At 38.0% G+C, this 22,713-nt stretch overlaps 2 protein-coding genes across 2 annotated transcripts; both read left to right on the plus strand.

Moving 5' to 3' along the window:
* The first annotated feature begins 3,916 nt into the window (after positions 1-3,916).
* LOC129269918 (THUMP domain-containing protein 1-like) lies at positions 3,917-20,286 on the plus strand. Its single transcript, XM_064105463.1, has 6 exons — positions 3,917-3,985; positions 13,598-13,701; positions 14,070-14,199; positions 15,091-15,239; positions 15,806-16,033; positions 17,839-20,286. The coding sequence occupies exons 2-6, from the start codon at positions 13,606-13,608 to the stop codon at positions 18,301-18,303; spliced, it is 1,068 nt and encodes a 355-aa protein (XP_063961533.1). The 5' UTR covers positions 3,917-3,985; positions 13,598-13,605; the 3' UTR covers positions 18,304-20,286.
* A 761-nt stretch (positions 20,287-21,047) lies between these two features.
* Positions 21,048-22,713, plus strand: LOC129260895 (uncharacterized). Its single transcript, XM_064106041.1, has 2 exons — positions 21,048-21,746; positions 22,589-22,713. The coding sequence occupies exons 1-2, from the start codon at positions 21,050-21,052 to the stop codon at positions 22,711-22,713; spliced, it is 822 nt and encodes a 273-aa protein (XP_063962111.1). The 5' UTR covers positions 21,048-21,049.

The following is a 22,713-nucleotide window of genomic DNA, read 5'->3' on the forward strand; positions in this document are numbered from 1 at the left end:
CAACAGCAACAATAAATCATTACATTATAATAAGCAAAGAGAAAAGAACAAAAATCGCAGAAAATATCCTATGACAGAACATGAGGCCACTCTATGAAACTTGCCAAACCCAAGTTGATCGTTGTGGCGTGTGCCTGAAATCCATGCAAGCTATGTGGGGAAGTTAAAAATTGATGCAGAGGTTCGAGTCCTGGTCACGTCTTTCGGATGGTGACGTTAAAGGTCGGTCCCATGCAGTCGTAAATCTGATTGACAGATCTCCTTTTTCCTTTTGCTCTCTCTTTCCTTCTTCCATTATTTTATTTCTTTTTTCATTCCCGCTCTTCCCTTCATTCGTTCCTACCTCTCTTTCATTCTTTATTTTCTTCTTTCCTTCGATCGATCGTCCCTCATTTTTTCTTACTTATTTAATTTTTCCCCTTTTTCTTTCACTCCTTCATTCATTCTTTCACACATTAACTAATTTCTTTCCTTTTCTTAATTTCCTTTATTCAAAGAACGAAGGAAACTTTTTTCTTTCCTTATTTATTCTTTCTTTCGATCGATCTAGTATTCTTTAATTTTCCTTCTTTCTTCTCCATTCTCTTTTCCCTTTTCTCTCTCCTTCATTCTTTCTTCACCCATTTGTTCACCCTCTCTTTCTTTCCCTTTTTTGCTTTATCTTTGCATGGCATTTCCTTATTTCTTTCTTTAATTTCTTTCTTTCTTTCTTTTATTTCTTTCTATCTATCTTTCTTCCTTCCTTTCTTTCTTTCTAAATTCTTTCTTTTTTAATTCTTTCTTTCGTTCTTTAGTTACTTTCAGTGATTCCCTTTTTTATTTTGTGCCATGGACATATACAAAAGTGGCATGAAAATATATATGATAGGGGAAATTAATCAAATGGCATATTGAGACTAATTTTAGTCATGGCAGGCAAGATTAAATCACTTTGGAAAAAAATATTACAAATACAAGGTACACATTCCAGTTCATGTTTAAACGAGAGGAAAAAAGCAATATGGTATAAGCCTGCACTTTTAATTTTTTTTGAGCGGTGAAATGTTTCGAAAGAGTTTTCCCAGGCAAGTGAAATATATTTTCATTTTTTATCAAGGTACGCCACTGTTTAGGAGTCACGGTGATCATTGACACAAAGCTGCAAAAATTAATCCCAAGTTACTAATGAAAAATAATTGCCACTATAGGGAAATTAGTATTTTTGGTCACAAAAGTGTTATTTTAATGATTTTTTAAAGTGTGTGTTGTGCACTGCATCGGCATACCATATTCTTACCTGGTTGCAGTGATTTGAGCAAGTGCACTAGTATGGCGTGGGTCATTTTCAACAAAGACGCTCAAACATTGACAAATTTAGGGTTGCTTTGGCTGAGCATTCTTGGGATGAGGTAATGCGTGAAGAGTCATGTGACAAACTTATGATGTATATATTCATCAATGAATTTAATACCATACACAATTCGTGTTTTCCTTTGAAAGAAAAACGTTGTCGAAAAAGAGAATATAAACCTTGGATTACAACAGGAATACTCAAATCATGTAAGAAGAAACTAGAGCTTTATAAAAAAATATTTGAAAAACCCTTCCGAGTATAGGAAAAAGGTATACAGATATTATCGAAATACATTAACTTCAATTATTAGAAAGACAAAGGAATATTTTTATACTAAGCAATTTGAAGAAAGCAGTTGCAGTAAAAGAACATGGAATATTATCAATAGTATTTTGAATAGAGGTGCAAAAAAAGGAAATCAGGATTGTTTTAGTGATGGCAACAATAAAGTTATAGATCCTGTTGAGATTGCAAACAAATTCAATGAATACTTCATAAGCATTGGGACAACATTTACAGATATAGGTAATACTGACTTGCGGAAGTGTAGGTCCTTAATGAATGGTCAGTACCAACAGTCAATGTTTCTAAAACCAATCCAGGGCCATGAAATTATAGACATAGTAAATAAAGGCATTGAAAATAGGTAAAAGCCCTGGTCATGACAATATAACAGTTTCTATCATCAAAGAATCTCTATATGGCTCCACTGGTACATATTTTTAACCTCTCACTGTCCACAAGTACATTTCCTTCTCGTATGAAACTGGCAAGGGTGACTCCGATCTATAAGAAAGGCTCTTCCGACCAATTTTGTAATTATAGACCGGTGTCTCTCTTGCCTGTCTTTTCTAAGATTTTGGAAAAACTGTTCTATTCAAGATTGTTGGATTATATTGAGAAAAGAGGAATTTTAACAAATTTCCAATATGGCTTTAGATCTGGACACTCAACTTTATTAGCCTTAACACATTTTTTTGATCAAATGTGTACTTCTCTTGATGAGAGCAAACATTCCATATGTTTATCATTAGATATATCCAAAGCATTTGACTCAATTAATCATCAAGTCTTGTTATCAAAACTGGAATACTATGGTGTGAGGGGTTTGTCATTACAGTGGATTAAGAATTATCTAAAAAACAGAAAACAGTATGTTGTTTATAACAATTCAACTTCATCTAAAAAACAGCTGACTTGTGGAGTACCCCAAGGGTCAATATTGGGGCCTTTGTTTTTCATTGTATATATAAATGACCTACCAAATGCATCCTCTGCTTTGTCATACATTGTTTTCGCTGACGACACTAATGTGTTTGAAAGTGCAAAAGACCTAGGTACCTTAATACAAAACATGAATAAAGAAATACAAAATGTAAATGATTGGTATAAAGTGAATGGGTTAAGGATAAACATTGACAAAACAAATTTCATGCATTTTGTCCCATGTAATAAACAATATGATAAGAGCTTACTTTCACTTAAGTTTGCGGACTCATCAGAACCCTTAAAGCAAGTGAGTAGTACCCGTTTTTTGGGAGTTAGTATTGATGACAAATTATCATGGTCTTTACATGTTAACGATATCGCACTGAAGATATCAAGAATAATTGGCGTTATGTCATAGCTGAAATCTGTACTACTATCAAATGTATTACTCTTGTTATACAATACCTTGGTTCTACCTCACTTACAATATGGGAATATGCTTTGGTTGAATGAATCAAATACATTGTTAAATCGATTATATCTGTTGCAAAAGCGTGCATTACGTATAATTGGTAAAACTCATTATCTGGCTCACACAAAAAACCTTTTAAAACAATTTAGAGTACTAACTATATATACGAATTGTGTAAGTTACAACTTGGAAAATTCATGTACAGGTCTGAAAAGGGATTACTACCAAAATCACTCCAAAATTGGTTTAAATGCAATAGTGATGTCCATTAATTGTCATAATACTCGTAACTCAAAGAAATGACATAGCATATATTTCAGGACCACTACAGCAGGACAGAGAAGCAATGGAGAAGTGTGAAGTATCAGGGCTATCTAGTATGGTCTGCTTTAACATCAAACAAAGTCCGTCATTAAATTACGGCAGTTTAAGATGAAATACAAAAGTTATCTGTGCAATTCTAAATAATCATTAATCAAAATCAGTGTGTAACTCGTTTTAATTCCCTTTTTTGTCCCCCCCCCTTATTTCCATTAGGTTGATTTTAAAGTGTTCACTGGAGGAGAGAGCTACTCCAGGAGCTTAGTTGGTCACGGTTAGAGTGCCTAATGCCTCTGACCGTACGTGCTCCCGGGGTGGGCCTCTCCTTCCTTCTCGTATTCTCCATTTCTGCCGGGGCTAGACTCGATAAGCTCTGCTTTTTCTAGCCCCGGTCACATTATTTACCATCGTATTTTAATTTTGTTGTATGTTTTTCTGTCTTTTATAATTGTGTGTATTGGTTTTTAATGTGAAATAAATGAAATGAAAAAAATGAAAATGAAAGAACTGTCTTTTCGTTTTCGTTTGTCATTTGAGGTCACAGTACCGGTACTGGTAGTCAATTTACTCACTCAGCTTACTTCAGTTCATTCATTCATTCATACGGCAAACACAGTCACTGGTCACTGCAGTGCAGTTCGTCAATAAAGGTAAGTAGTTGCAGCAAACAATTATTTCATGAGGAAGTTAATTGTCACCATATCTACCTAGGCCTATCTACATCTTGTACTGTAGTCTGGTTGCATTGCCGACCATGTTGACTTTGTGAATTAACGTTGTTACTTTAGTTTTACTTAGCTCAAACAAAAGACACTAACACAAAAAAGGATACGTGGGACAGTAGACTATATTTGCCAACACATCTCAACCTACGGGTACATTACCGCCGCCGTGCACAGGATAACCACTGGCACGGCACTTGCAACACCTTTAGCTTATTATTTTTAAATTAGCAATACATTACAGATTTCAAATTAGATAAACTTTGGAGTTTGGATATGAAACTTACCAAACGATATGATGAAGCCAATTTCAATTCCTCTCTGTCTTTCTGGTACTTTAGTCTTGACTTTATATCGATGATTTTTCTTGATGTCGAAGCAGGCATGGCCATGGGGCCGATTCGCTGGTTCTCTCTATACGCACTGAGAGGGCGCGCGATATTATTTAATAAACTTGCTTGTTTGCATCGGGGAAATAATAAGATGGCAAATATAGCGATCTTCAACGCTTATATATAAGCGTCGAAATTTGTAGCCATCTCCTTGTATTAGTCTATAATATACGACGTGTCAAATTGTAGCGAACTAGTTCGCCATTTCCAGATCTCCTCTATATATATATATACGAGGGGGAATTGTAGCGAACTAGTTCGCTATTTTCCAGATCTCCTCTATATACAAACGACGGGAAATTGTAGCGAACTAGTTCGCTATTTTTCGGATCTCCTCGATATATACACGAGGGGAATTGTAGCGAACTAGTTCGCTATTTTCCAGATCTCCTCTATATACAAACGACGGGAAATTGTAGCGAACTAGTTCGCTATTTTTCGGATCTCCTCGATATATACACAAGGGGAATTGTAGCGAACTAGTTCGCTATTTTCCAGATCTCCTCTATATACATACTACGGGATTTGTAGCGAACTAGTTCGCTATTTTTCGGATCTCCTCGATATGTACACGAGGGGGAATTGTAGCGAACTAGTTCGCTATTTTTTTATTTTTCCAGATCTCCTCTATATATATACGACGGGATTTGTAGCGAACTATATACGAGGGGGCATTGTAGCGAACTAGTTCGCTATTTTTTTGATCTCCTCTATATATACACCAGGGGGGAATTGTAGCAAACTAGTTCGCTATTTTTCGGATCTCCTCTACATGTATACGACAGGAAATTGTTGCAAACTAGTTCGCCATTTCTCATCTCCTCTCTAAAATATAAACATGGCAAACTGTAGCGAACTAGTTGGCAATTTTTCTGATCTCTTCATATACACGAGGGGGAAATTGTAGCGAACTAGTTGTCATTTTTTCCAAAGCTTACATTATTGTGAAGGCTTCAAAGTGAAAATCTGCAGGTTTTGGCTGTATATATTGATGCCATATTGTCAAATTGTAACAGACTAGTTCGCTATTTTCCAGATCTCCTCTATATATATATACGAGGGGGAATTGTAGCGAACCAGTTCGCTATTTTCCAGATCTCCTCTATATCCATACGACGGGATTTGTAGCTAACTAGTTCGCTACTTTTCGGATCTCCTCTATAAAATTATATACACGAGGGGGAATTGTAGCGAACTAGTTCGCTACAATTCCGTCTCTTGTATATATAAAGATTAGAAAAATAGCGAACTAGTTCACTAATTCCTCCTCGTGTATAAAATTTTATAGAGGAGATCCGAAAAATAGCAAACTAGTTCGCTACAATTTTCCGTCGTATATATAAAGAGGAGATCCAAAAAATAGCGAACTAGTTCGCTACAAAAGAAGAGATCCGAAAAATAGCGAACTAGTTCGCTATAATTTCCCGTCGTATATATATAAAGAGGAGATCTGGAAAATAGCGAACTAGTTCGCTATGATTTCCCGTCGTATATATAGGGAGAGGAAATCCGAAAAATAGCGAACAAATCCCGTAGTATGTATCTAGAGGAGATCTGGAAAATAGCGAACTAGTTCGCTACAATTCCCCCTCGTGTATATATCGAGGAGATCCGAAAAATAGCGAACTAGTTCGCTACAATTTTCTGTCGTATATAGAGGAGATCCGAAAAATAGCGAACTAGTTCGCTACAAAAGAAGAGATCCGAAAAATAGCGAACTAGTTCGCTACAATTTCCCGTCGTATATATATATAGAGGAGATCTGGAAAATAGCGAACTAGTTCGCTACAATTTCCCGTCGTATATATATATAGAGGAAATCCGAAAAATAGCGAACTAGTTCGCTACAAATCCCGTAGTATGTATCTAGAGGAGATCTGGAAAATAGCGAACTAGTTCGCTACAATTCCCCCTCGTGTATCGAGGAGATCCGAAAAATAGCGAACTAGTTCGCTACAATTTCCCGTCGTTTGTATATAGAGGAGATCTGGAAAATAGCGAACTAGTTCGCTACAATTTCCCGTCGTATATATATATAGAGGAAATCCGAAAAATAGCGAACTAGTTCGCTACAAATCCCGTAGTATGTATCTAGAGGAGATCTGGAAAATAGCGAACTAGTTCGCTACAATTCCCCCTCGTGTATCGAGGAGATCCGAAAAATAGCGAACTAGTTCGCTACAATTTCCCGTCGTTTGTATATAGAGGAGATCTAGAAAATAGCGAACTAGTTCGCTACAATTCCCCCTCGTATATATATATATAGAGGAGATCTGGAAAATAGCGAACTAGTTCGCTACAATTCCCCCTCGTATATATATATATAGAGGAGATCTGGAAATAGCGAACTAGTTCGCTACAATTTGACACGTCGTATATTATAGACTAATACAAGGAGATGGCTACAAATTTCGACGCTTATATATAAGCGTTGAAGATCGCTATATTTGCCATCTATAAAATACCGTTTGCATCGTTGACGTCAGATCAGCTGTACTGCCATGACTGCTGGTTGCGTTCTAGGCGCTCAGCATTTTTTCGCTGTTCACCGTTATTTTATGATGTAGCGCCATCAGCGATTATACGTGACATGCAACCTGTTGATTTTTGGTACAATTTCCTATTATGCGCCGGCGACTTGAATCTAGACTGTTCGATAGGAAAAATTCGCATTTCGATTGTTGTTTGCGTAATTTCCACCGCAGTATGGAAAGCAAGTCACGTTGTTCCAGTTTACAAGAAGGGAAACAAGTCTGAAGCCACTAATTATCGACCAATAAGTTTGACTTCAGTACCCTGTAAGATCATGGAGTCGCTGATCAGAGACAAGATCGTTGATCATCTGATGGAGAATGAACTAATCAGCGATTCCCAACATGGATTTGTCCCAGGTAGATCAACTGTTACACAGCTGCTCCAGACACTAGAGGACTGGACATCCTTACTGGATAAAGGTGAAAAGGTTGATGTTGTCTACCTAGATTTTAGAAAGGCCTTTGACAGTGTACCCCATCAACGTCTTGTGGCAAAACTAGATGCATACAACATTCAAGGGAGCTTCAAAACTTGGATTGCTGATTTTCTCAGTGGCCGAACCCAGAGGGTAGTTGTAAACAATGCCAGATCTCAGTGGTGCACGGTAAAGAGCGGGGTGCCCCAGGGTAGCGTGCTCGGCCCGACATTGTTTGTGTTGTACATCAATGATCTTTCTGATGTTATGGAATCCACTGTAAGGATCTATGCAGACGACACTAAGGCCTTCTCTTCTGTCTCCTCTCCAAATCAATGTGAAGTTTTTCAAGCAAGTTTGCACTCACTGATGGACTGGTCCTCAAAGTGGCAACTTCAATTCAACACTGACAAGTGCAGTGTTTTGCATCTTGGATCAGGTGACCAAAGAGAGCACTACAACATCGGGAGTACAGCACTGAATGCAGTTAGAGAAGAAAAGGATTTAGGGATCATCATTGACGACGATCTAAAATTCCACAAGCAAGTGTCAAATGCTGTCAATAAGGCAAACAGGGTACTAATCAGCATCAGACGTACTTTCCAGTGTCTTGATTCTACCACTATCCCCAAACTATTTAAAGGGTTAGTGCGGCCACTCCTGGAATATGGAAATGTCATCTGGTCACCACAGTACATTGCTGATGCTAAGGCTGTCGAGAGAGTTCAGAAGAGAGCAACGAAAGTAATCTCCAGGATCAAACATCTTCCATACAAGGAAAGGCTTAAACACCTGAACTTACCATCCTTGGAGTACAGAAGAAAGAGAGGTGACATGATTCAAGTGTATAAGATCACTCATGAAGTCGACAGGCTTAACCCAGACCACTTTTTTCAGCTAGCTGACAGTACTACAAGAGGTCATAGGTTCAAACTTGTAAAGCCAAGATGCAGAACAAATGTGAGAAAGCAAGCTTTTAGTCACCGAGTAGTCAATGATTGGAACTCTCTCCCAGCTGAGGTAGTTGAAGCTCCCACAGTAGACACCTTCAAAATCAGGCTAGACCGACACTGGAAAGATAAGCATTATGATTCCCACTACTCTTAACTGGATATGAGAAGTCAATTTTCACCAACTTGCCCCACTGCCTCCTTAAACTTATTGAAACTTATTGAAGCATGAAGGAAGCTGACAAAATTAGAAGATAGACCTGGAAGCTCGACTGCTAATTCAGCATTCTTCCAGTATTTGCGGTAAGGTAAGGTAAGGTAAGTATTAAGGATCGGACGGAGTAACTGGCTGAGATTTGGAGGTAAGCGTTTAAAATCCATTTTTATAGATGAGTTCGTGCTGATTTTTAAAATTAGATTACATTATAAGATTAAGATTACTAAATTTAGTATATTGTGAAGATTTAGGCGTGTTTCATATTCTCACATTCGTGTGATGAATGAAAACGTCAAAATTCATTATGAAATGACATGCGTTGTGCGAGGTTAGTATACTAACCTCGCATGTTGTGTGAGTGACACATCTCCAGCTCCATTTAGCGGGAAAAAAAAATCGTTTCATAAAATGTTCATATGAGTATGAGATTTTTGTGTTTTTTATGTTGAATTATTTTTTGAATTATCAGTAATTAAAATTGATTAATTGAAATAAATAAGAGTGCAGTGTTGGATGTAGACAGCTAGCAGCCGTCTGTTTCGAGGAGTTTTTTAAACATTTTAAAATTTGTTATTTCTCCCCGTACACAGACAGCTCGCTATCGTGCAGCCACCATTAGGGGGTTAACAATGCAAAATCCCCCCAACGGGGCTCATCGATTTTTGTCTTTATTTCATAAAAATATATTATAAAAAGAACTGTATAAAAATTAAGATTTATTCCATTTTGGCCTGAAATGCACCAAAACGGGGAAAAATCAACTTAAAAGGGTGAAAAACAGTGACTTATTTCGGCTTTCGCGCAACTCCCACTTCCCTGGTTGATCCGAACTTAATGCACAAACATATGGCCATTGCGTCCCTCTACAGATCGAGCTAGAACTTCTGTCTCTGTATTTGGTGAGTGGAGCCAACAGAGTTCGGTGGAACAACCAACATAACAGAGACAGAGTCGGAAGCTTTTGGTCTATATTGGATGAGGCGAGTTCAAAATGCATGGCCAAAAATAACTCGGGGCCAGGGAGTTCAGGCTTCATGGGCCAGAGCTCCCTGGGTTAGGCCACAAACAAACACTAAGTCTTGGGTGGTAGACTAAATAAATTCTAATTTCGATTCTGTTCGAACTCATTTGAGATCGATGTTACAACTGGTACTTGGTATGGTAGACCTAGCCAGGAGGCTGCTAGAGAGTATGTGCCTAAACCGCGGTCAACGGTGCAATTTTCGCCCCCGAGATTTTCTACTTTCCCTGTACTCCATACTCAATTTGATACTATTGGTTTTTCTGAAGCAATTTTTGCTCAGTTGAGGATTTCAGACAAAAAGAAACTTCTTATAGGCTTGTTTTACCAGAGTTCAAATAGTGATGACACCAATAATGATAAGTTGTGTTTGTTGTTTAGAGAAATTGGCATGAGTGATTTTGATAACATTCTTCTTGTTGGTGATTTCATCAATTATCCAGAAATTTCTTGGGAAAATGAATCTTTTTTTTTTTTTTTTATTTATGTTTTTATTGATAAATCTTCAACATACAAATCATTTACATCAAATTCCACTATAAAAGTTACAAAAAAAATCAAAAATCAATCAAAATATATACAAGGGATTGGAGTGATCAAAAAAGAAAAAAAAAAAAAATCAACAAGGAGAAAGCGGAGTACATGTATATCATTTCATTAAAACAATATCATATTTTTACATGAGCAAGAACCCCTAGAATGAAAACCAATCAGCAACAAACTTTGGCAAAGTTATTAAAAAATAATTAAGAAAGACCATGATGCAAAGCATTAAAACAAAAACCTACTCAGGCTGGAAAGGGCAGAAGTGAGGGAGGAGACGACCAGCCGCCCTCTAACTCTCTCACACGTTCCCCCTCGCCTCGAATCATAGACATACCCTTTATAAAGTTTATATCCTCACACTGACACTCGCACCCCCCCCCCGGGAAAATGAATCTTGTCAATCCAGTATGGATCATTCTTTGCTTAAATTTCTTGAAAGTACAAGAGACGCATTTTTTATTCAATATCAGCATGAGCCAACAAGACACAGGGTTGGTCAGCGTTCTAACACACTTGACTTGGTTTTCACTAATGATGAGGATATGATCTCTGATATCCAGACCTTGGCAGGTTTTGGAAAAAGTGACCACTGTACTCTCTTGTTTAATGTAAAGGCGATTCCAGTTCACAGAGAACAAAATACAAAATACTTATATAACAGAGCAGATTATGACTCTATGGCAGAAAAACTAAAGAAAATTTCATGGCAGTCAGAGATTTCTGGCATGTCTTTGGAAGAGATGTGGCTTTTTTCAAAGGATATGCAATTGAAAGATATACGCCAAAGAAGGATAGAATGAAGAATGGAAAGAAACCTTGGATGAATGCCAAGACACTGGAATGTGTGAGAAAGAAACACAGGGCCTACAGAAAGTGGCAGCACTCAAAATGTGAATCAGACCATATAGAGTATTGCAGGCTCAGTAATCAAGCAAAATTTGCATGTGGGAATGCAGTTAAAGAATTTGAAAGGAGTATTGCCTCAGGAGTAAAATGCAACTCTAAACCTTTCTGGACATACGTGAAGTCTAAGACATCCACCAGGCAAACTGTTTCAAATCTAGTCAAACCAGATGGTAACATTACAACTTCGGATAAAGAGAAGGCAGAAGTTTTACATAATTTTTTTGTTGCTGTGTTCAATCAAGAAGATGGGGAATCCTTGCCTGTTCCCCCAGCTGTGGTCTATGAGTCTGCTTTAGAAAATCTTGAAATCACATCGAGTGACGTTTCAGAGCTCCTACGGAAGCTCAACCCAAGCAAGTCTCCTGGCCCTGATAAGTTACATCCTCATTTACTTCACGAGTTGGCTGACATGCTTTCAGTTCCACTAGCTATGATATTCCAGACAAGCTTAGAGAGGGGTGAATTACCATTAGATTGGAGATCTGCAAATGTTACTCCCATTTTTAAGAAGGGGAGTTAGAGTCATAGTAAGAATTATAGGCCAGTTAGTTTGACATGTATTGTCTGTAAGGTACTTGAATCTTTGATAAGGAAAGTTTTCATGGAACATTTCTATAGAAATGCACTTCTTTCTCCTCATCAACATGGATTTGTTGTGGGTAAGTCATGTACCACACATCTGTTGGAAGTCATTGATGAATGGACTCGAGTATTAGATGATGGCGGCACAATTGATGCCATCTACATGGATTTTATGAAGGCTTTTGATACTGTGCCACACCAAAGATTACTGACAAAGCTAGAGGCTTATGGTATTTGAGGACATGTCCATGCGTGGATTAAGGCCTTTCTTCTTGGGCGAGGGCAACGTGTTTATAAATGTTAATGGTCAGAAGTCGAACTGGTGTGAAGTCTCAAGTGGTAATCCTCAGGGTAGTGTGCTCGGTCCCTGTCCATTCTTGGCATACATTAACGATCTTCCCAATACAGTGCAATCAAATATCAAGCTTTTTGCGGATGATACAAAGATTTATGCCCGCTCGGATCTACCTGGGTCTTGTCAGCAACTTCAGAATGACCTGTCACTGTTAGAAAGCTGGGCTGAGAAATGGCAACTTCGATTCCACGTAGACAAGTGTACTGTTCTGAAAGTTGGTCGTAAGCAGTCTGCATTTGAATATCATATGGGCAAAGAAGATGATTCTGTACTTCTTAGTGAAAGTCAGGTAGAAAGGGACTAGGGTGTACTAGTGCATGCACCACTCACCTTCAAAGACCATATCTCACAAGCTGTCTCTAAATCAAATAAATTGCTGGGCGAGGTCTTTTGTAAATTTGGATGAAGATACAGTAAAGCTCATGTTTAAGGGTCTAATAAGACCGTTACTAGAATATGGCCATTCAGTTTGGTCACCTTTGAGAATAGGTGATCAGAAACGGCTAGAGAGTGTGCAGCGAAGAGCTACCAAGCTAATCCCTGGACTGAGGAACTTGTCCTATTCAGAGCGACTGCAACACTTGAAACTACCATCTCTTCTACATAGACGTAGAAGAGGAGATATGATAGATGTTTATAAGTTTATGTATGTTATCTATGACACTAGCATAGATCTGCTTGTATGAAGTAAGGAAGGGAGGACTAGAGGCTATTCCCAGAAACTTGAGAAGCAGTATGCAAGGCTTGATGTAAGGAAGTTCTTCTTTTCAAATCGAGTTATTAGTTCTTGGAACAGTCTACCAGAAAATGTGGTTTCAGCACCTTCTGTAAATTCCTTTAAGAATCGGCTTGATAATCACTGGAAGGATATTGCTTTTGTTTACGACTTTGAGTAATGGATTTTATATCTTGCCTCATGTAACTACTTGCCATGTGCAACTACTTGCCACATGCTACTACTTGCCACGTGCAATTATTCGAAACTGATAGTGTGGAGCATACTGTTTATTCCCTTGGATTGATGAACAGGCATAGTCCTACAAACATCGTTGGATAAAAGTAAAAGTAAAGGAAAGTAAAAGATCTCGCCCTAAATCATGTAAATGGGATAGAACTTCATTTCCAACATTTATAGAAGTTCCAGTTTATTTTGAAACAAATATTCCTCTAAAAAAATAATAATAAATTTTGAGAAGACGGGGAAAAAAAACTTGCCGATGTTTACGTTGCCATCTAAGCTACATGTACAATACGCTTATAGAGGGTGGCAGACAGTTTATTGTAATAATGTCACTATGGAAGTATTGTGTCACAAATTCCCCCTTTTTTGTTTTCAATTCTGCATTTAAAAATTGTAAAGGAGTGCTTAATTTACTATTTCAATGTTCTTCCTGCTAATCGCCATGCACCAATGTACCGGTATTGATTCTTTTAGATCTGATCTCTGTAAATTTTCTTGTCTTGTGACTTGTTATCTGTAATTCATTTTTTTATGATATTAGTCAAGTACTTTGTTCTAAAAAACAAGTTACCTGGACTGATTTTCATTGTACATAATCTATTTCCCTTCGTTTTCATATTGAATTATTAAACTCATCTTAATTTTGTATTTCCTTTGCAGCAAGAATCATGGGGAAAATGAGTCAAGGAAAGAAAAAGTCATACTATAGAAAGAGTGCAGCAAGCTATCGGAAACAAGATCGTATGCTTCAATCTGGCATGAAGGTACATCCTCCCCTTATAATCAAGTTAGGATTATTGAAGAGGAGGAAGATATGATTAGATTCAAAGTCCTGAGTGATTGTAACTATTACTTATTATTTGATGTACTTGGACTGGAATAGATGAATGAATTATATGAAGGAAGATAAGATACAGTTTCAAATTCAGATCAATCTTAACTATTGAAGAGGAGGAAGCTGAGATTGGTTCATTAATAGTTCCAATTGGTTTTAGATATGCCAGTCATTAATGTGATTTCTGTTTTGAAATAGAGCTGGGGTAATAAAATCCAAATCCTTTCAAAACACTTACATAAAGAGACATTTGGTATTCACTATATTCAACAAAGGATTATTTGTTTTTCTTTACAGGGAATCTTAATAACTTGTTCAGGAAATGAATCTAAGTGTGTGAAAGAGGCTTACAATCTTTTGAATGAATATGCTGATCAGCTCTATGGACCAGAGACTTGTCCTGATGATAAACAGGAGACCATAGATGGTAAGACCCTCTTTATGTACCCCCCTCCTCTTCTGATATTCATGATTTATGGGGAGTCGTGGTCTAGTTATGACTCGTCTTTTAATCTGATGGAGGTGGGTTCGATTCCTAGCCTTGACGTGATTTCCTTCATCAAGAAATTTACCCACATTGTGCTGCACTCAACCCAGGTGAGGTGAATGGGTACCTGGTAGGAAGTAATTCCCTGAATGCTTGAGTAGTGCCTATCGGTAGCCGAGCTAAAGCTGGGGTAATAATAATAGCAGGGCCCACTGGGAGAACAGTTTTTGGAACTGAAGTGGCTACCCTGGGTAAATATGCCACTATTATTATTATTATCATCATCATTATCATCATCATTATATTAATCAAAAGTTGTGATCACCCAATTTAACTAGGAAAAATATGTCATGGATGCATAATTATTATATTTGGCTGGAAAGAGTCTCCCAAATATTTTGATACCATATTTATGTGGTATGTCTTCACGCTTGGATAATCAATAGATATTCTTTGCAGTGATGTAAATTTTGACTTGCGCCATAGTAAGGCATGACTGCAATGAATGAATCAGATGCCAGTGATGTCAGAAATCATACATGAGTTGGTAAACATATTTGCTATTAAAAGCCATTTTCAATGAAATTAACTTGAGAATTGATACTAAATGTGTTTATGAAACAATCATAATGTAAATTACTGAATAGGTGTTTTGTAATGGGTTTTAATGCAACCCTTGTAGGATTATGACATCATTGACATCTGGATTCATTCATTCCAGTCATGCCTTACTTTGGTGCAAGTAAAAATTTGAATAATATTTTTTGTAATAGGGTAAAATGTAATATGATATGCATTCTATTAATTTCCTCTTACTGTATTACCTGTCAGGTGAAAATGAGAGTGATGAGGAAGAAGAAGATATCTCGGATCTACTTGACAAAGAAGTGAATGCATTAAAAGTACAACATCAAAGTAAAGTGAAACGGTTTAGATCAGCACGTACAGGAACAAAGAATGTTATCTTTATCCAAACAACGGTGGGTACCGGTATTCATAATCTAATTTCAGTATAGTAGTACCCAGGGGGGGGGATGATGGTGATTTCTGTTAATAGTGCGAGGTGAATCTGACAACCCCCGTAGTTTGGGCCAAACTGGATTTAAAACCTGGATTAGTAGTATTACCGTACTACTACATCTACTTGTGCATTCAGTATATCATTAGTTCCAACATACTTCACTGAGAAAAATATTTGTCACCATCATAAACATTAAAGAGTGGAAATTAATGGAATTTATATAACATGATGTTGCCAGCTCCTTGCACGTGATGTAGTACTGGTCGATATTTGATTTCAAAGTGAGTCGATTATCGCCAGTAAAATATCGCAGATAATACTGTATATCACTGATTCTGAATTATGATTAGCTGCAATTCCATGGAGCAGGGAATGCTTGTTCATGAAAAGCCAGCATGTGGGTATAAGGAGTTCTGAGTTGGTTCTATCACTTTCATGCAATACAGAGTAGCATTAAGACAATTATAATTTGTTATAACTTGATGATTATTAAAATCAGATGGTTTTGATTTTTTTTTTTTTCAGGGGGTAGATCCACATACCCTTGTGATGCACATATTAACTGACCTGGAGAAAACTAAAACACAGAAGACAAGGAATATGCAGAGAATGCTTCCAGTTTCACACACTTGTAAAGCCTTTGAGGACAAGATTGAGAAGACTGCACAAGAAATGATTTTCCCTGTCTTTCTTGCTTCAGATGCAATAGATTCTTCATTCTGTATCATGTTTAAAGCAAGAAATAACAACAAGGTTAGTAGTTTAAAAATACTGACCCGTTTTTTCATTACCCAGTTGGCAGTACCATTGCTTTCATAGCATTTTATTTGTTCCAGCTAAACCCTGAAGCTAACTTTAAGAGACCACACTTATGTCGTGCCAGCTGTTAAGCTCCCAACAATTGGAATTAAAAACTTAATTGTGAGAAAAAGTCCATGAATTGATTTTATTTATGAAATGAAGAAAAAAGTGTAGATAATAAGTGTATGCAAGGAATTTCAATCAATTCCTTGTTAAATTATTTTTGTCTTCTGCATAGCAGAGGAGGGCTATAGACGCTGTTTTTCTGGCGGTGGCGGAGTCAACATTGAAATCTTTATAGTAGGCCTGGGACGATTGTCAATTTTACCATTCGATTAGTTCCTGAAAAAACAATCGAATATTTGATTGTTCGTTGGAAATCACGTCTTCTAAGCCAATAGTTGACCTACTTGTGAAGACCTCCCGAATAGGGTTTTCAATTATTGAACATCTAGGGTAGAATACTATCTGTTCCTTATGAATTAAATTGGGCCTTTTATTCCCCCTTTTCCTTGATTTCTATTTCAAAATGAATCAGCATACAGTCTTGGGTCCAATTTACGTCTCTGTAAACAACTCATTCATGAAGTATTCTTTGAGACAGACACCCATGTGGTGCTTTTTACTTATTGAAAAATTTCATCCATTGCCCACACCATGCCCCAACCCTCACCTGTAGTAGTGCCCACGATGTTAAAAATATTTTGCGAAATATTTTTCAGTTGAATTACCTCTCACAATTACAATTTCTGATCATTTGTGCCTATAATTGGGTCTGTTTTGGGAGTCTAGTCGACATTTGGAATTTAGGTGATGGTGCGTGTTGGAATGTTATTTTTATTGTGGGAGTGAGGGAGAGGCCAGGACTAAAAGAGATTGCATTGTTTTGAAACATGAAAGAATTCCCACCGCTATCTTTCTCTCTCACTCACACCATGCTCACACACACAGAGATGGGGGAGGGGTCATTTTTTTTCTGGAGTCACGACCTTAATGGGAACGCACGTAGCTTCTTCTTTGTCTCGATCCCAGAAGTTTCATTGGCCATTGAATGTCCAATCACATATCGGCTCAAGTCAGCTCCTTGTGTGTGTGTGTGTGTGTGTACTCTCTGTTTTAAGCACACAGACATTGAACCGTAGAGTTATTATACACCTATGCATACAATATACACCTGCATACAATATACATTGTGTATCGAGGGCATGGAAGGCCGGGTGGGATTAAAATGTTCAGACCTCTTTCAGGTTGGTGAATGTGATACAATCATTGTTCATTTTTGACGAATTATATCGGTAACATTTTCTAAAGCTGTATCAAGTACTTAAAAACAATTGTTATCATTGTTATCTTGTCATTTTGTTACTATTACTTGAGTAATCGAGTTATCCCAATTGTCTAATCGGGATCTGCCGAATATTCGATTAGTGCAAATTTTGCTAATCGATTAGCGATTGGCAGCAAGCCATTCGATCAATCGATGTTTACTCCCAGGCCTACTTTATAGCCACGGTTAAGTTTTTGATATTAGAAAATATATGGATCTAGTTCATGAAACTTGAACATGTGGGTAATCAAGTATCACTTATCATCTTGCAGTAGTTTCATGTCACATGATCAAGAACAAATGTCACATAGGATCAATGAACTTTGACCATGTTGTACTATCAATATCAAAACTTCATCAAGGTCTTAATAGGGTTATGCATCTTATAGTAGAAGTTGACGTTTTGTTTCTCATTTTTGTTCCTCCCTAGATCAAGAAAGAGCCGATTGTCCAGCTATTGGCCCCACTAGTAACACAAGGAAGCTCTCACATACACAAAGTTGACTTCAATTCACCTGATCATACTGTGATGGTAGATGTCATGGGTGGCGTGTGTTGTCTATCCATTCTCAAGGACTATAACCGATTTAAGAAGTACAATCTACATCTTGTCGCTAGTAGTGATGATATTGTGATGTCAGGAGAAAGGAAGAGAAAGAAGGTAGATGGTGTTGCAGAGGAGGATGAAGTGGGAGAGGATACCAAGAAGTTAAAAGTAGGAGAAGGGATGAAAGAAGTTGTGTCTTCAGGAGAGTCTTCTTCAGAGGATGAAAGACAAGAGACCGTTCTTACCAAAACAACTCTGATAAACTCACATGATGTCAACCAGGACGATACTATGCTATCAAAGCTACCTGATGTAAACCAGGACGATGAAATGCCCTCAGTTACCTGATGTTTTCCCAGGACAATCTTTATGCCATCAAAGCTACATGATGTAAATCAGGATGATCTTAATATGCCATCAGGGTTAAGTGATGGTAACCAGGGCAGTTCTTCATCTCTTAAAATAATTTCGTCACATTCATCCAGTGTGAGTGACTAATGATGCAAAGAGCAGGGATTCTGCAAGCACTTCATAGCATCAGTCATTGTGTTATTCACCCATTGCCTACTTGAATTGGATGGTTTCTGTACAGAGTCTAATGGAAATTTAAAAATATTGCTGATTTTGATCTATTCCCAACTTTGAAGTGACTTAATCACTTCAAAGTTGGGAATAAATCAAAATCAGCGATATTTAATAAGAGAGATTTTAAAAGTGATTTTTATTCCTGTTGCATCTAAGTTTTCAATGTTGAAAGTTTTTTAGTTTCAGTCGTGGAAGCCTTTTAGCCCCTAATGGCTCAGTTTTCGAAACTCCTTGGGAGTGTTTCACAAAGATTTTAAGTATGACTTAGAGTCACATTTAAATGCCTAGTTGCGAAAGGCATGACCGCATTGGTCAGATGGTGCCATTATGATGCGCACTACTGCGTATCAATAAATAAGATCGCTTGTTGCATAACATTTTGCATCAGCATTTAAGTGAGACTCTAAGTCATACTTAAATCTTTGTGAAACACCTCCCAGGGCATGCAAAATTTAGCTGCAAAAAGACATTTGAACACATGACACCAACCGTGCGTAATGTTCTTTGGCTGCTGGTAAATACTCACTTTAAAAAAAGTCCTTTCCGTTATGTTAACTGCATTACTTAGAATTCCCCCGATTACCTCAGTGATCTCATAACAAGGAACTTGGTCAATATCTTCATTCACAATTAAAAAAAAAGTGAGACCTTTAGTGAGACAACTTTTTGAGAAAATGGTACCAAAATTGTTGAACGTTCTATCCTATGATAAGAAGACTCAGACAGATCCAAGTTTGTGTGAAAACCTAGACCTTTTCAGAATTATATGTGTAAGCTTTATATTAACCCTGTCAGTCCTGGGAATGGAGGGAAGGGGGTGGCTCAACAATTTTTTGGGGGTAAATTTATAAGGCAAGAGATTCTTGAAATGTTGATTCATGTCTTTTTAAAGATTTAAGAATGTAGTTGAAGCAAACATTTCATGAGAAAATGTTAAACTCAAGGTTGATTGCAGTTTTCATCTTTTCATTTGATTGGTTGAAAGGTTCAGTATTTGATCCATTTTATGTTGTATGCATATTTTATTTTCCCTTTTACAGCGATCATGCATTTTTTTTCCTCGCCTGTACAAAGTTCGGCAGAGACCTAGTGCTCACTTTTCCTGTTACAAAAATGTTTTTGTTTAACTTGGTCTTATTTCTGCATCAATTAGGTTCATCCTTGGTATATATTGTTATGTAGTATGTATTTAACTTCCTGTTATCCTTTCAGTCATTCACCTTCACTTGTTTACAAACACCCCCAATGTCATCTAAGAATCCCCAAACCCCCCAAGACCATTTAACTCCTAAACCTTGACCATAAAAAGACCAACCCTCAGTGACGTCAGCTAACTTCATGGAAGAAGTATGACTCACACTCCCAGCCCCAGTCACTTGTACAGAGCATCACCACACCCCTTATACCAGAGAAAGTTTGATAGACAGTTACCTGTAGACCAATCAGATCAAGTTTAGATCAATCCCACCTTAAATTGTTACACCCCCAAAACTAATGATATAAATAAGACTTCTTGATCATTGGAGAGATAGAATACCAACGATAAAATACTAGACCCACACGAATCCTGACTGACTGACTTCAAGACTTAGATGTCCATCCAGTATTAATTTAACTTCACTTCGAATCTTAATCTTATACTTCGAAATTATTTCATATTCATCGTCTTCTATTATATTTGAATCTTCATGTACTTCGAACTGTAGCTGAATATTGATGATTAAATACTTTGTGATTTGAACTGCATACCTTTCGCCAAAGTTTCCTTATTACGCTTCCCTTCAATAATCACCGATCCCATCCCAACATAACATGGTGGAGAACCGGCTTTAATATATAGTACTTCTTCAAGAGTCCAAATTTGACAAGTTGCGGAGCCGAAAAGCTTATGACTTTGCCAACCAGCTACAAACCAAAACACGAACTGAATATACTTCACAAATAGACAACATTGAATCTTTGATTAGACAGCCACCAGCTACAACATCACAAGCTCGATTCAACAGAACCGGTCCAGGAAGAAAAAAAAAAAAAAATTGAACCTTCCAGACGGATAGATCAGACGGACAGAACAGACGGATAGAGCAGACGGAAGACACAGACGGTAGGAAAGGAAGGCACCTTCACCAACGATTGACTGATTTCCATCGCATCGAGTGACTATCAACTTGACCCTTCTTTAACTAAATAAATGACTCTGACTCTTTCGCTGAATTGTGCAATTGTTTAATTAATTTTGGAGGACATATTTCGATAGGTAAGTGAAACCATTTCTCTTATTGTTCCACTGGTGAAAACGAGTGTGAGAGATTGAGTTTTCAGATTGTTTATTTGCCCAGCAACAAGTAATTTTGAAACATTTGAAACATTCCAAATCGTGATTGACGAGTAATTTGACTGTCAGAATCACTGTTGATTAGTAGTTTATCAATACTTTATATTTTACGGTTCGATTCTAATAGCCCAATTTGATTTTATCACTTTAGTCAATTACCCTGTATCAATAATCATGACTTCAACGAACACCTCCCGACAAACTCTACGACAGACTGACTTTCTCCCATCCCGTTTCTCGGGTGGTAAACTTGATAGGGACAACTCGACTGCGCACTTCTTGACTTTCGACGACTATCTAGATGCGCATGACATTGACAAAGCCGACCCCGACCAATTCCAGACAATACTGCGAACATTTAGACGGACTTTACAAGGACAGGCGCGACTTTGGATTGACGGACTTCAATTTAATACGTATAGCGACCTTAAGGATGGGTTCATAAGACGGTTTAGTCCCGCTAAATCGTCATATAGCCATGTGACAGACTTCAAAAATATGACCATGACGAATGACGAGAGCGCAGACGCGTTCTTGCAAAGGTTGCGAACAACAGCAGCCTACATCGAATATGGGGAAACCCAGATTAGGCATAAGTTGTTGGATTCTTTGCCATCAGACTGCCGTGCGACCATACTAATGACCGCCCCCGACCTGACCTCAGAAGAAATAGCGGCGAAAGCCCAACTATTTTTAGACCTCAATGATAGACAGACTAAGCCGACCAAGGAGTTATCTTTCTCTGCTCAAGAGGAAATAGATCAATTAAAGGAGCAAATACACTATTTAAACCTCAAGACAGACAGAGACAATGATAATAAGCCGAAATCCCCCACCCAACGACCCCCAACCCCACGACAACCCCGGGGGGGCCACTTCCATTCCCGAGTGGATACCATGCGCGACCATGGGGTCTCGAAATGCACCCTAAACACGTAATTTCCATATTCTGAAAATGCACCCCTTAACAAGTATTGGCGTGTGAAACCCTACCCTTAACAAGTATTGGAAACAAAACGATACTCTTGGCAAATATTCCCTGAAATGAACCCCTAAACAAGTACAGGAATGTTTTATTGTTACGGGTCCTTCAGTCGTCGGCTTTACCTTATTTGGTTTAGTACGACCCCACCTTCTACACCTCGCGCAAATCGGACTCTAAACACGAAGTGTTGGGGCAAAATGGACATCCTTTATAAAACATTTTAAATTTGTTTTATCATTCCCGCAAATTCGACCCTAAACACGTAATTTTCCTAGCGAAATAGACACCCTTTTTTCATTATTTTTGTGTTTTTGACACCCTTATCACGTTACGTACGTAACGTGCCCTATCGTGAAAAGGACATCCTTTTTACGTGTTTTTTTGGTCGCGCATGGTATCCACTCGTCAATGTAAGTGGCCCCCCCGGGACGACAACGTAGTGCTAGTCGTAGTGCTAGTCGCAGCGTAAGCCGCGAAAGACGACGTGACATCAGTCACGATAGACGAGACGACCGGCGCAATGACGTGCAAAACAGACGCGGTAGAAGCCCCTATCGATCGGACGGACGGACAAACCGACCACAAACACGCCCCAGACTTACATGCAACTACTGTGGCATCCCTGGCCATATATATGGCGAGAATGTCGAAAAAGACTTAGGGACATGACAACCCCACCCCCCCCCCTTCCCTGACTACCATGACTTCTATGCTCCTGCATACGGTAGTTATGCCAACCATCAATACTACCCACAACAACAACAACAGCCCCAATATCAACAACCCCACTGTCAACAACAACCCCAAACTCAACCACGCCCACAGGATTTTTAAGACGGGAGAGAGCCAATAG

Source organism: Lytechinus pictus, chromosome 10 (genome assembly GCF_037042905.1).
Source record: "Lytechinus pictus isolate F3 Inbred chromosome 10, Lp3.0, whole genome shotgun sequence".
In the NCBI taxonomy this organism is placed as follows: Eukaryota; Metazoa; Echinodermata; class Echinoidea; order Temnopleuroida; family Toxopneustidae; genus Lytechinus; species Lytechinus pictus.